At 39.6% G+C, this 13127-nt stretch overlaps 1 protein-coding gene across 4 annotated transcripts in view; it reads left to right on the forward strand.

Annotated features, from left to right (window-relative positions):
- Nucleotides 1–13127, forward strand: part of AFF2 (AF4/FMR2 family member 2) — a 336299-nt gene that overhangs the window by 26120 nt on the left and 297052 nt on the right. Inside the window, exon 1 of one of the 4 annotated variants that reach the window (XM_027716447.2) lies at nucleotides 7435–7510. The exons of the other annotated variants lie outside the window; for them this stretch is intronic. Within the exon in view, the coding sequence (XP_027572248.1) occupies nucleotides 7488–7510 (23 nt within the window). The 5' untranslated portion in view covers nucleotides 7435–7487. Of the gene's footprint in view, nucleotides 1–7434; nucleotides 7511–13127 lie in introns of those variants that run through there. 4 annotated transcript variants of the gene reach the window in all.

Here is a 13127-nt window from a genome sequence, read left to right on the forward strand (position 1 = left end):
GTGCAGATGCCCGGCACGTCGTGTGTGCTAAGATTTACAAAGCAGTTTCTTCCTGGACGTCAGTTGGATGTGGTTATGGCAGGGTTATGTAGAGAATTGGGGAATCAGTCCAGGAATCCTTTTGTGCAAAATCCTGCCTTAGATTGGTATGATCCAATAAAGCTCTGCCTCTACATGTCCGCAGCAGTTTCTGGTAGCGTTAGATACTCAGGTCAAGAAGGGGCAGAGCGCTGGAGTCAGGATCTGTGGTATGGATCTGAGAACAGAATTTTGCCTGAAGCATTTGAGATTTTCCTTATATATTAAACAGGCCATTTTCCTCCCCCTGTTACTTGTGTGCTGCTGCCAGCTGCAGTTCAGCTCGGTAGAAGTTGGAGCTTGCTCCTTTGGTTTCCACAGATAAAAAGTAGAGAATAATAGTACTCGTGCATTAGATTTTGCCAAGTGTGCATGTTTGAACCACTATTGTTAAAGAGCCTGCATATTGTTTGTTGTACAAAATATGTATATAATGAGAAAAATATGCTTGAACAGAGATTTCGTGTTGCACAGAGTAGCCAAACCGTATAATGAGTAAAGAAAGCACAGTGCTGCTTAAATCCAGTTTAATGATCACAAAATAATTGAAATTCAACTACTTTGAAAATTAAAAGCCTTTAAAGTATTTAAAAAAACCCCATAATTCCCATTTGTTTTTACAGTGTTAAGATCAGTGTGTGAACTTGTTGCATCAGTCTTCATATCTTTTGATGGAGCTATAGGCGGTTATACTGAATTTTTTCCAAAAATTTTACTTGGTTGAATGGAATCCCTTCTCCCAAGATAGAGGTAGCTAAAGCCAACGAGGTTTTTAGCTGCTTATATAGCCTAGTTTGTGAAATGATTTGGTAAAGGGGATACCAGGAAGATTTGACACATCTGTGCTGACTTTGAGGTAACCCATCAGTTTTATCAAATAAAGAGCTGGAATTTCGGTGTTTTTTTGGTGAATAGGTATAAAGTTCAGCAGATTTTTTTCCCCTTCATTTTATCCTTTTTTGGGTAATTCTGGTTATCTAATCAGCATAAAATTTGCACTGCAGTTAAATAGCTCTGCATGATTATACCTGATGATACACTTCTTTTTTAAAAAGAAAAAGAATCTAATAACAGGATTCTGTATTGATTGTGCTGCTAATTCTGCCTCGTAGCACAGACTGGCAGAAGGCAGGTAGCTGAATTGTATTTAACGGTTTTATTGTGATGTGACTAAGATGGATGTGACATGGTCCTCTATTATTCGTTTGAGAGTGTGGACACTAATGAAGCCATTAGCTGAGCTAAGGCAAGTGAAGAAAATAGGGAAATTACCATTATTCTGAAGCCATTAAGTTGTAATCTGCCACTTTCTCTCCTTACTCAAAAAGGCATCTTCTTTTTAAGGCCTCCCTGACTGTCCTTTAAAGATTCATTAATTCATTAACTTTCCAAAGGAGATGGAGGAAACACAATTGAAATTTTAATCAGCTCAGTGTGTCATATTATTAACATTTTGAGTGTATCTGTATTCACTGTTGCACCACATCAGGTTAAGGTTAAATAAACTACATTACAGCAAATAATGTTCTGTTTCATACTGTAAAACATAAAATGTTGAAGGCAGAAATTGGTTTCATGGTTAAATTAAATTACGATACAGAGCTCATATTATAAATATTGTTATTCAAATGTATGCTCTTTGGAGGAAATGCAGTCCTACCTCCATGTTATTAACATTAAAATTTTCAAAATACCCACAATTAGTCTACTGTATATGAAAGGATATGGAAAGCACTAAAAATCTTTTTTTATAAACGTCTGCTTTTACTATATACACACTTATGATCAGTGGTTTTATTTTATCTTTCATAAAGTGAGTGACTTATTTTAATGTCTCTCTCCTAATGGGTCATTCACACATGTACAATTACAACTGCAATTTTTTCTCTTCATTATTACTTTCATTTAGATGCTATGGAGTGCTATTTTTATCTACCCCTACTTTCTTATTAAAAAAAAAAATAATTTCCTTTTGCCTCAGTGGTACTGGAGCATCCTGGAGTGTAGTGAGCAGCTTCTGTGCTGTTAGAACTGCTTAAAAATTAAAATACCCCAAATGTAGAGAGGGAGTGAGCCCTCTGAGTATGGGACTACTCTGTTTGATTTCAAGTAGCAAACAGGGACTTTTTTTTTGGGGGGGGGGGAAGCTTGTTTCATTTTGGGCTTTCTAACAGTGATTTTATTAATGCCTCAATTAAAAGAAGCCTGGGGTACAGAGAATTTCTGGAAGGCATGTGTTTTAAAGGCTTGCTTGAAATCCTTTGTTGCAGGGATAGGGCTCACACGGGCATGGTGGAAAAAAGGTGTAGGGACAATAAACAGGGATGCTGACAGCCTGCAGGTTGGAGGTAAGATGAGGCATGAGCACAAAGGGAGGGTAGTGGAGGCCTGAACGTGCTGTTGCTTTTCTGAACTTGGAAGTTCCTTTCCAGGTTCATCAGATTTCTTCCTCCTCTTTCTATAAGTTTGTTTGGAAACACTTTCCATTTGGTTGTGGACTGTTTTGCCCTTGTGCTGTATCACAGAACTTTTAAGCAGCGATATAACAAAGACTCCAAGCTTGATGTTAGTATTTATGCTAGGCAGGCAAGCCTGGTATAAATCTGAGGTGTTTTTCTTTTCTTTTCTTTTTCTTTTTTTTTTTTTCCTAACTGTGATAGTGTCAGTTTGATATATCACCTTTCATGTTGTGTTTGTACTTGAGGTCAGGAAACTTCTGAGTTGTGCGTATCATCAGCATTGTAAATACAAAGTAGCCTTTGGCACCTTTGTGTGGTGCCTTGCAGTGGACTTGTCAAAACAAAACAAAATCCCCTCTTTTGTTTTCCCCTGGAGTCAATTACACTCAGGATGAAGCAGTCAGTGACACCAAGGATAGCAGTTGAAGCATTACAGGCTAACCTGCTTATCAGAAGTGCTGGCATCGGTATTTTCTGGTATCGTTGGCCAGCTTTACTGGTCCACTGAGAACTTCTGCTTTTCAGCAGGACTTACAAAACTCACTGAAACTTCTTTGCGGATTTCTGGGCTTCCAAAATGTACCGACCTAAATAAACCTATTGCACTGTGTCAGTGCTGGCAGTCTCTGGGGGCAGGACCTTTCCCCTTTTGCCTCTGAAGAAACCCTTTGATCAGAGACGAGGATCGGTGGTTGTGCCCTGCAGCCCCGTCCTGCATGCCCTGCTCCGGGGACTTGGGGAGGCATGTGCCAGCCCTGTGCCCTTCCCTGTCCTGTAGCTCTGGGGACATTCTGCACGTTTATCTAGGATACACTGTCCATAAACGGGTCCTGAGTTTGTGCTGGGGAGGGTTCTCAGGCTGTACAGATCTCCTGTATAGCTGTGCGTATGTGTGTCTGCACACCTCTAGTTGCTGCTATTGTCTATGTGCTGTATGATATATATGGAGATTATATATGCATTATGTACACATATGCATGGTATATGGCATGTATATTATCGTGTATGTACAGTGTGTCTGTGTGTTGTTAAGATGCTTCTTTGCAGCATCACACAGGATGGTGGAATTGCAGCTGGTTTCTCCACACGATTGGAAAATGGGCTGGTGAGCTGTGGTTTTCCATGGTTCAGTACAGCCATGGCATAGTAATTTAGCAGCAATTGGTTTTCTCTGTCTTGGATTTCAAAATGCCCTCTCCTATGCTAAAGTATGTATAACTCTGTAACATGAAATAATGTAAATAGACCTATTCCCGAACAAAGCTTTTGCTATTGTGCAGGAAAAGTTTATTTTCTCTCCTTTCTCAGATAGGTCAGGTCATTAATTTTGTTGCAGCTGCAGTGGCGTAGGAAATGTGGCTCAGGTGTTCCCGTATTGCTGTTGCATGTCAGATACAGGCTGGCTTTTGTGACTAGTTTCCATATATAGGATTAGATTTTAGCTGTGTTCTGAAAAGAAAAAGGAATTAAAAAGCCAACGGAGAAAAATTAGCTGCATGCTTCCAAACCAGCATAATATAAATCATGTATTGTTGTTTTGATGATAAGTAGCCATTCATTACACATGAGTAGGTTAAGAAACTACTGTTGGCTTGGGATGGGGTTTGCAGATCCATCTGCTGACAAGTAAGGTTTGGGACCCGGTCACATCTGCTGTGATGTGCTTTGCTTGAACAGAGCTTTCTTCCCATTTCCTTTTTTTTTTTGGCTGGAGATTTACATAATATATTTGAGTACAGTAAAAGGTCCAGACACCCTGGCCAACAAATTAAACATGCACTGTACTTAATACCGCTAAAACTTTTTCATAAATGGTCTGTGACTATTCCAGTCACAAATAACTTAGGAAGGCTTTCAGATAGACTTTATGTCATATGGTTATGAGTTCTTCTGTAAATAAAGCAAATCCTCAGGAGTGAGTGTGAGTAATGGTTGATCCTGAAAAATGAGGAATAGGACTGTGTTCTGAAGCTGGGTGAAAAAACCCACATGTTGTAATTTATTTATTTACTTTCATTACTCTGCACTTCTCCAAGCGCTGAAACACAACCAGAACGCAAGAACTTATTGCAGATCTGCAGAGTCCTGTACAGTGGGGACTGTTCTTAGTTATTGCTATCAGCAGCAATAAATGTAATAAACATAAACCTCTCATGACAGCCTCATACATTCCTCAGTCTGTGACTTCCCCAGCAGCCAGAAAATAGATGAACTTCGCTGTGGGTCTGAGAAGGGGTTATCAGCAAACTCTGAGTCTGCAGGCTTGAGGAAAAGATCAGGTTTCAGTATCCCACATTTTTCATGGAAAATACTGTCACTGGAACTTTTGAAGTTTCTGGGGGACTGTGGTCATAATTGTTGTTGTTTTCCATATGAGGAATAGGACACTTTAGGGGCAAAATCCAAACTTGCAGAAGTGTTAGGAGCTAAACCCACTGTGTAAAAGCTTATGTCAAAATTCACCACCCACTCATACAGACTTTAGAGAACCAGTGGCACTACAGAAACAGGTAGCCCCAGGAGAGAAACACCAGTATCTACTGAGGTGAAAAACATAAAACACAGCTGAATCTGAAAAAAAAAATCTGTTACAGCTTTTCTGAGTCTTTCCCAAGATCATTGGGAAAACTCAGCCCCTGCTTGTGTTCAAATGGTGCGTCCCTGGTGACCCCACCATTCCTGACTGTGCTTCAACATCCCTTGATAAAAGAGAGGTTCTGGGGTTTGGTTTTGTGTGAGCAGGGATCTCAGTCCCCTGAGTATACTGAAGTTATGAACTGCACTCCTTGTGAGCTTGGTTTGAGATGGAAATGTATGTGAATAAACAATGTGTATGATTCAATTCTCCCTCTCGTGGTCAGATGGGGCCCTTCTCACAGCCTTCAAGTACAGACATATTAGATGTGTGTATTTGTTTGATGTAACTTGCATCTTTTGGAAGACTCCCATGTTCACAGTACAACCAGGATTTAGTGGGGAAGTTACTGATAGTTCTTGAAATACATATATTGACTTTTTGCCACGCTGTGAGTGGACAGATTGGAGATCTGAACCGAACTGCAACATTCCGTGGAATTGTATTAACCTCACTTATACACGCCTCCCTTAAGCGTTTCTAATTTGTCTCTGTTTAGGTGTTAAAGTACTTCTGAACCACAGCTCTGTTTGTCATCCTCCTGGCACTCCTGTTGACTCCAGTGGGTGATACAGTGTAAGCTCTGTTGCTTTTCAAGGATGCTGCAGTGTCTTTGACTTTGACAGGAACACTCTTCTAAAAGAGGAGAGGAGGATTTGCCTCTCTGTTATAAATCCGAGTGTTTGGTTAAAAAAAGTCCTGAGGATTTTATTCAATGATATTTAAGTCTCCTCAGAAGGAACAGAACCCTACCTAAAAAAAATCGCACAAATGAGCAGGATTATAAGCATTCCAAAATCAATTCTTAATTATTGTTGAATTGATTTCAGATGTAAAAAAGAAACAGAAAAGAAGAAAATTTTCAAGTATATTCTTTACATAGGGCTTTACAGGCATTTTCTGTCAAAGTGGGTGTTAGAACAATACCAAAATTCTCTCATGAACAAAGCCACTGTACACCCATAAGCCTTTTGTTCAGTTTTATCACCGAGGAGCAGCAGTTTTATTTTATTAGTTTTTCTGATTTACATCACAAATATTTTCTGTTGCATGAATAATTTTTTACAGTTATTTTCATCCACTGGTGTGGGAAAATAATTGCCACTTTTTAGAACTCCTGTTAAATTCTGAAGCAATGACTTTAATTGCTTTTGTATTTCTGTGTAGTTGGTTTCCTCTAAGAATTGGCTAAAGATTTTCCTCACACAGATCTTGACTCAAAGATTGTCCTTTAGCTAGAAAATATTGATTAGCTTTTGTTTGGCCCCTGTGGAGAGCACCTTATCTCTAAGACTGGGTTTTGTTACGATGAGAGTTGACAGAATTCAGATTTAGCCAGGTGAAGTCTGTCACGGTCAGTAAAATGTTAAAGAATCACAGTAATAAAAAATGATATTAATCTTGTGATTTTTTTTTAATTAAAAGCAGTTTTTAATGATGCAGAGATTTTGAGGAGTTTAAGTTTATTGAAGTAATTCATGCTAATTGTCTCCTCTGCTTAGTATATCATTTGTCTTCTATGAATATCAATGCCTACATTCATTTAATCTGAAATAATTAATACCCAAACAATTAATAATGAGATAGAATCTGAATTGAAAAGAACTTTAAAAGATTTTTAAGTATATTAGTGATTTTTAAGACTGACTGTAAATATTGCATTACATCTCAAATTGTGTTATCAGAAAAATGACATGAAAAACTTAATGCAAGATCACAGGCATCTTTTTGTTATGCGTGCCAATATTATTATTATTATATTGTGGCAGGTCAGGGATAAGAACTTATGTACCATAGTTCAGGCCTTGTGCAAGCTTAGTAAAAGGGTACTGACTGTAGCTGAGCAGCCCAGACTATTTCAGTGGAGTGTGTGGCTGCCTCGCTGATGTCAGCAGGGAGATAGGTGCCTTTGAAGAGTGATTCAGCAGCTCTCAGTGCTGACTAATCACTAGATTTAGCCACTAGCAAATGCAGGATCCACGGTGATGTCTGAGCTCCTGCCTTTTAGGGCTGGCATACGGCTCTGACTCAGGGTTGTATCTGCCCACTAATGATCTGGTGCCTACAGCCCTCTTCTGATGCGAGATATCTGAGCCCATCTTGTCTCCTTGAAAGTAGCAAAACCCTCCAAAGACACTTCTGCTTTCATAGCATTTTGTGGCTTTTCTGTAATAACCTGGTGACAGAGAAAGCATGACTTTGGGGCTCCCAGCAGCCTGAGGGGGCAGAGTCTGCTGCCCTTGCCAGGGAGAGGTTATCCTGGAGAAACCAGCCTCTATGCACCTGCCTGAAGATGAGCTACAACACAGCCGAAAATGCAGCAGTCGCAGCACCAGAAGTAAGTGTGATCCTGTAGCTTTGTGGCCTGGGATTCACCTGAGGAGGGTGGTTGGGTCTTTGATCTGAAGCGTTTATGTGGTTTTTTTTCTAGCTGGTAGTAATGACACAAAATAACTAGGATCCCTACTTCTAGTCTTGGCTGCTGTTGTAATGTGGGAGCATACGCCTTGCCTGTGAGGTTCAGCAGGACCTGGGTGACCGTGGCTTGCACGCCATGGTGGGCTGCTTTGCCTCCAAAGCACTAATTGCTTCCCAATGTCGTTTGCTGCTTTTGGTTTTAGCAGATCTTTCGTGCTGCTGAGGACAGAATGTTAAGAATGTGAAAGTGGATTAGGTATATGTGGAGGCAGTAGCTGAGGACCTGTCTCTGCCTCCCAAAACCCGCTGCGCTCCTCGGTCCTCTGAGGCACCCTTGTGACCTGGTGGTGTGGAGGGTTAACCAGGTGTGCCTAGTGATGGAATATCACCTGCCACACAATTTAACTGCCTTGTCTCTTGATGCTGAGGTTTTTCTTTAGTCAACAGGGGACAGTACACCCTTGGCCACTTCTCTTCTGAACATTTTAGGACATTGGCCTAGGATGTTCTTTCTCGGCAGCTTTCTGGCGGTCTCTGTACTTGAGAGAATTATTCCACTAAGCAAATTGATGGGCTCAGTGAGTGTGTGCTGTGAGTGTTAAGTTTAATTTTCCTAACTACAGGTGTGCCTACAGGCTGTAACAGAGCTGGCATAGTTTGGCCATTCCAGTTCTGTAGTAATGGCCCGATGTGCTCCTGCTGCCTGGCACAGAGGACGTGGTTGTGTTGTTAGTTGTTACAGTGGTAAGTTTTATATGTGGTTGTCTGAGCTAGAGGTAGTTTGGATTTCCAAAAATGAGAGTTGAAAAGCTTGAAAAGATGATGGGAATAAAGAACCTTTGAAATTTGTGTAAGCATCTGTAAAACATCATAGCCTGGACACTGTCAATTTTAGGTATGTTGTTCATTAACTTTACATCTCACACATATATGATGAATGCTATCCTGCCTTCCAGTCTTACCCCAGCTATGCACCATGCATTTGTTCTGTCTGCTTTGGGCTGCTACTGGCCTTAGGATGTCATGTTATGAATCAGCTGACTGGTCCTGCTCATTCTATTTTTTTTCTTTTTTTTTTTTTTTGTGGGGGTGGGAATGGGAGGGAGGGAAATTACTTTGCAGCCAGATTAATTTCCTGGTCTATCTGCCTGTGCAGTTGCATGAATGCCACTGCCAACACAAGGAGGGGAGCAAAATTAAAATGTTTCTGGACTGCCATCTTTAGATATAAAAGAATAAGTATGATTACTTTGTTAATATTACTTTGGTCTAGGTTTTGACACACTGTTAGGACCATATGCCTGTAATCATTATTCACTCTTGAAATGTAGAGTAGTCATCAGGCGTGTTTTGTGGCTTCTCTGAGTATGTATGTGTGCTGTGGTCTTTTGTTTAGTAGATGAAATGCATTTTTATTTGGGGGGAAAATATAACCTGATTTTGCAGCGCAGTAACCTTCATATGAACAAGTGAACTGCATCTGCTCGATGCTGTGTCTTTTAAACACATGCTTCTGGAGAAGTTTTATCCAATTCTCACTCTTGCAACTCTGCTGTTTGCAGAGGGCAAAGATGCTGAACAACTCAGTGGTCTGTGCTGGCCCAGTGGACACAGCTTCTAATCTTGCCATTGACTTTTACTGTGTATTTTTTCAGTTTCCATATATAAATTTACCCAGCACTACACTGAAGTGTCTGAGATTTTTCCAAAGTAATTTACATGAATTTAGCATGCTGATTCCATGTTAAAGTCACTACTATAGAAATCCTACTGTAGCATTCTGATTGATCTTTAATCAACGATGTGCATATGAAAAGTGAAGAATAAGTAGTTCTGGTTATGTATTTTAATTTCATAAACATAATCGTAATAGCTTGCTCCAAGTTCCTGAAATAGACAATTGTTTCAAATATAGCTTTTGTTGAAGTAAAGTGCATATATTCTGAATAAATATCTATCAATTATAAGCTACTAGCTTGATATTGTAGATAGATAGATATTGTAAAAAACCACTATCTATATACTAGATAGATATTGTAAAATACTTAAATTTCTTCTGTTCCCGTATTTTCTTAGTTCGTTAGGACAGTATGACTTCAGTGGATGTGGGATGCAGTAGGGAAAAGATCAGAAATGTGTGTGAATACATGGGTTTCTAAACATGATGAATTTTTTTTCTTCCCTTGTAATGTGTTTTTCAAAGTATTAGTTCATAAAGTACTTACTAACTTTGTGAATGCAGCTAGTGTTTTATATGCAAGGTTCCACTTCTTTCCTCTATTTAAGCCTTTTACAGAAAATTCCCTGAGTTTACGTGTATCTCTCCATAAATACCAATAATGCCTTAATTTTCATGGGTGTTTGCGGTTGGGTTTTGTTTAAATGAGTTCCATCCAAGAGGAATCAGAGCCTTGTATTCCTGCAGAAATGAATAAACCACATGAGGTGAATTTTCATACAAGCCATTTCAAACCTGGAGTTTTCAGGGTATAATTTAGACACTGTATTGGTGGTTTATGACCATATAAAGTGGAGGTGTGTAGGTAGGAGGCTAGATAGATGTACTTGTAAATGGCTAGAAGCAAGGAGGCTGAGTATGGTCTCCAGCAGTGCATTTTTCAGCTCACAGTTTCACATCTCTATCCTAAGGCATTAGATGTTACTAATTCTCCAAAAGCCAAAGATTTGTTTTACAGGAGAAGATTCTGATTTGATTAAGGTATTGCTTCAAGACCTAACGTTCCTTTAGCAAATCATGCCATGACTGGAAACGTACATGACTGGAAATAAACTGCATGTTATCTGAGAAACAGAGCAAGAGCCTCATGATTTGGAATGATGCTGCAGAAGAGAAGCAGTGTTTAGTGTAATGACAGTACACTTAGATTAATTATAGCGCTGCTTGCAGGCGCCACTATGTACTTAGTGTTGTGTCAGCACTTCTGCTGTTAACCCTGTGTTGCAAAAGTTTATAATTGGGCTCTAAAAAAATGAACAAATCCTCTGGTTTGAATTCAGTCTTTGTGCTGCATGCACTGCATCAGCTTTTGGTTAGGGCCTGAATTTTGTTTTCGTATCCTTAACTCTTCCAAGTGTGTTTCTGTAGAAATTTTTCTACTCAGTAGATGAGTTAAACTTAAACTTGGCTTAATGTAATATGATTAGTTGCAGTGGCTCTGAAGGATTGTTAAGGTTTGTAATAAGCCTTGAGCATGACTTAAAAGGATGTTTACACACACAAAAATGGAAATACTCTGAAGAAGCTATTATAATTAGTCAGGTAAACGCTACAGAGTGGTTTTTAAAATAAACATTGGAAATATACTATAGGCATAAAAGCGACAGTGAAATTAAGTAACTTTTTGACTAAGTCATCAGAATATGTTTTATCTTCATTTCACTGTTGATGAGACAGCAATAGGTGCTGAGACAATAAACTTGCCTATACCTAGAACATCTCATCCTGCAAATACAGGAACCTTCGCACAATTTTCCAGCAGTTCTTGGCCTCTTATCCTCTCTTGTTTCTAATTTCCACTCTTAGATTGTATTTTAGTTTTTTCTGAGTAGTGCTGGCAAGTGGCTCTTATCAAGAACAAATGATGCTGTAAATCAGGACCAAAATCAATGCTGCTGTGGGGTTGTAGCAGCAAGATGCGGTTATGTGGGCCTGAGTGTTTTACCTGCCTCTGAAGCCAAGAGTGAGGCCCTGGGTAGTGTTCCAACCCTTGGCTTTCTGATTTACTGGCAAGTATATATATACAGCTGTTCTGTCTCAGTCTTGGAGTGGAGTTATCAATATTAAACTCCCATTTTAATATGCCTTTTCTCATAATGCAAACAGTAAAAAGCAAGTGGACATTTGTAGTCAGGTAGAATTGCACAGGAATACAGAAAGCATTTAGTTCCTCCACCCTTAATACTACTAGAGTAGGATTTAGGACTGGCAGGACTGGCTTAGATGCCTGGCAGCATGTAATGACTCCCTTCTTGTCCTTTTGAGCATGTGTTCTCTGTAGGTGCAAAGGATAGTGGGTGTTCACATAATAGGATGTGCTCTGTCAGCTGGAGGAAGGTTTAGTTGCCCAAAGCAACAGGGTCCTTAACATCATGGCTGGCCATTCTCAGCTGCAGTTACTGCTCTTCTCCGTGATAGGTGGTAGTATAAACAAGGAATGATTTGTGCCGCTGGAGTAAGGCCATGTGTGTTATGCCAAATATAAAATGAGAGGGCTGATACGAGTGCCTCTTGGACATGTCTTTCATTACCCTTTACACTTCTCTTTCCTAATAGAATTTGGAGGAACCAAACACATGCTCTATGCAGGGTTTTATTAGAGTGCTTTGCCTCGGGCCCTTAACTCCTTTAGCTGGTCATTACCTGACCAGTAAAGACCTCTAAACGGGTCATTAATGCTTAAGTAATAAACTGTTTCACAAGACTGTCTAGTGCAGAACCTCTTCTATCATTTTTACAGTTACTGTTTTATAGATAAATCAATGACCAACAACTGGATATTCTTGTTTTGCTACATAATCTTGTAATAGCGGCCACAGCAAACAGGCAGAGGGTTCTGTTAACTGTGTCAGGACAGCTGGAGGTGGGACACACAAGTGGGACCTGGAGGTGTGTGTAGGGTAAACCAGGAGTAAGGTAAACAGTGAAGACATGTTCTGCTGTTACCAAAATGAAGTGTATCAGTGTATCTGCTTCTAAAGTTTCAGATTTTTTGACGTAGATGAGTTTTTGTCCCCCTTCTAGAAGTTTTATAATTTCAGTAAGGTATCTTTTCTTCCCCCACTGCCATATTAGGGACGAGTAGGTCTGAGTGCAGTCTAATGTTGGCAGAGAGATTTTGTACTTTCACAGAGCTTTTCTGAACTAGCAATTAGTTAATAACATAAGTCTCGCACTCTTCTATACCATACATCTGTTCACTTTGAGTTTAGCATATATTAAATTCTTTCTAGGTATGACAGTAATAGTTAGCTGTGGCACACATGTTTCTCCTGCTTCTTGACATGAGATTTTCAGGTTCCCCCTTTACACAATATATCTTTTAGAATAGGTTTCTGTGCACGAAGCTCTACAGAGCTCTTGCAGTCTGGAGAGACAGAGAGAAGATGGATAGTAGGTACCATACAATTTTTTGGCAGATCACCAGGCATTCGATATTTCCATCCTTGTTAATATCAGTGTATCATTGATGGACTGCTGAGTGCTGGAATAAGAAATCCTGTCCTATACATCTTTTCTCATGATAACCTCTGGGGAGTGCCAGTCTGTGCTGGGACTGTTGGGTTTTTTGTTTGATTTTTGGCTTTTTTTTTCTCTTTTTTTTTGGGGGGGTGTGTCATAAATGTTACAAAGGGGGATGAAGCTTGATGCTGAAAATGGTTCTTTGTAGACACAGAATATTTTTGTGTGGTGAAATAGAACAAGATCTCTGCAAATTGATCAAATTGATGACTTCTGGTGTGATTAGTGCCCATGGAGCAAACACTCCATAAGCGTTTTTCTAAGAAATTGCAAACAT

The sequence above is a fragment of the Pipra filicauda genome, unplaced genomic scaffold, assembly GCF_003945595.2.
Source record: "Pipra filicauda isolate LSUMZ 115617 unplaced genomic scaffold, ASM394559v2 scaffold239_size1682155_pilon, whole genome shotgun sequence".
Taxonomy (NCBI): domain Eukaryota; kingdom Metazoa; phylum Chordata; class Aves; order Passeriformes; family Pipridae; genus Pipra; species Pipra filicauda.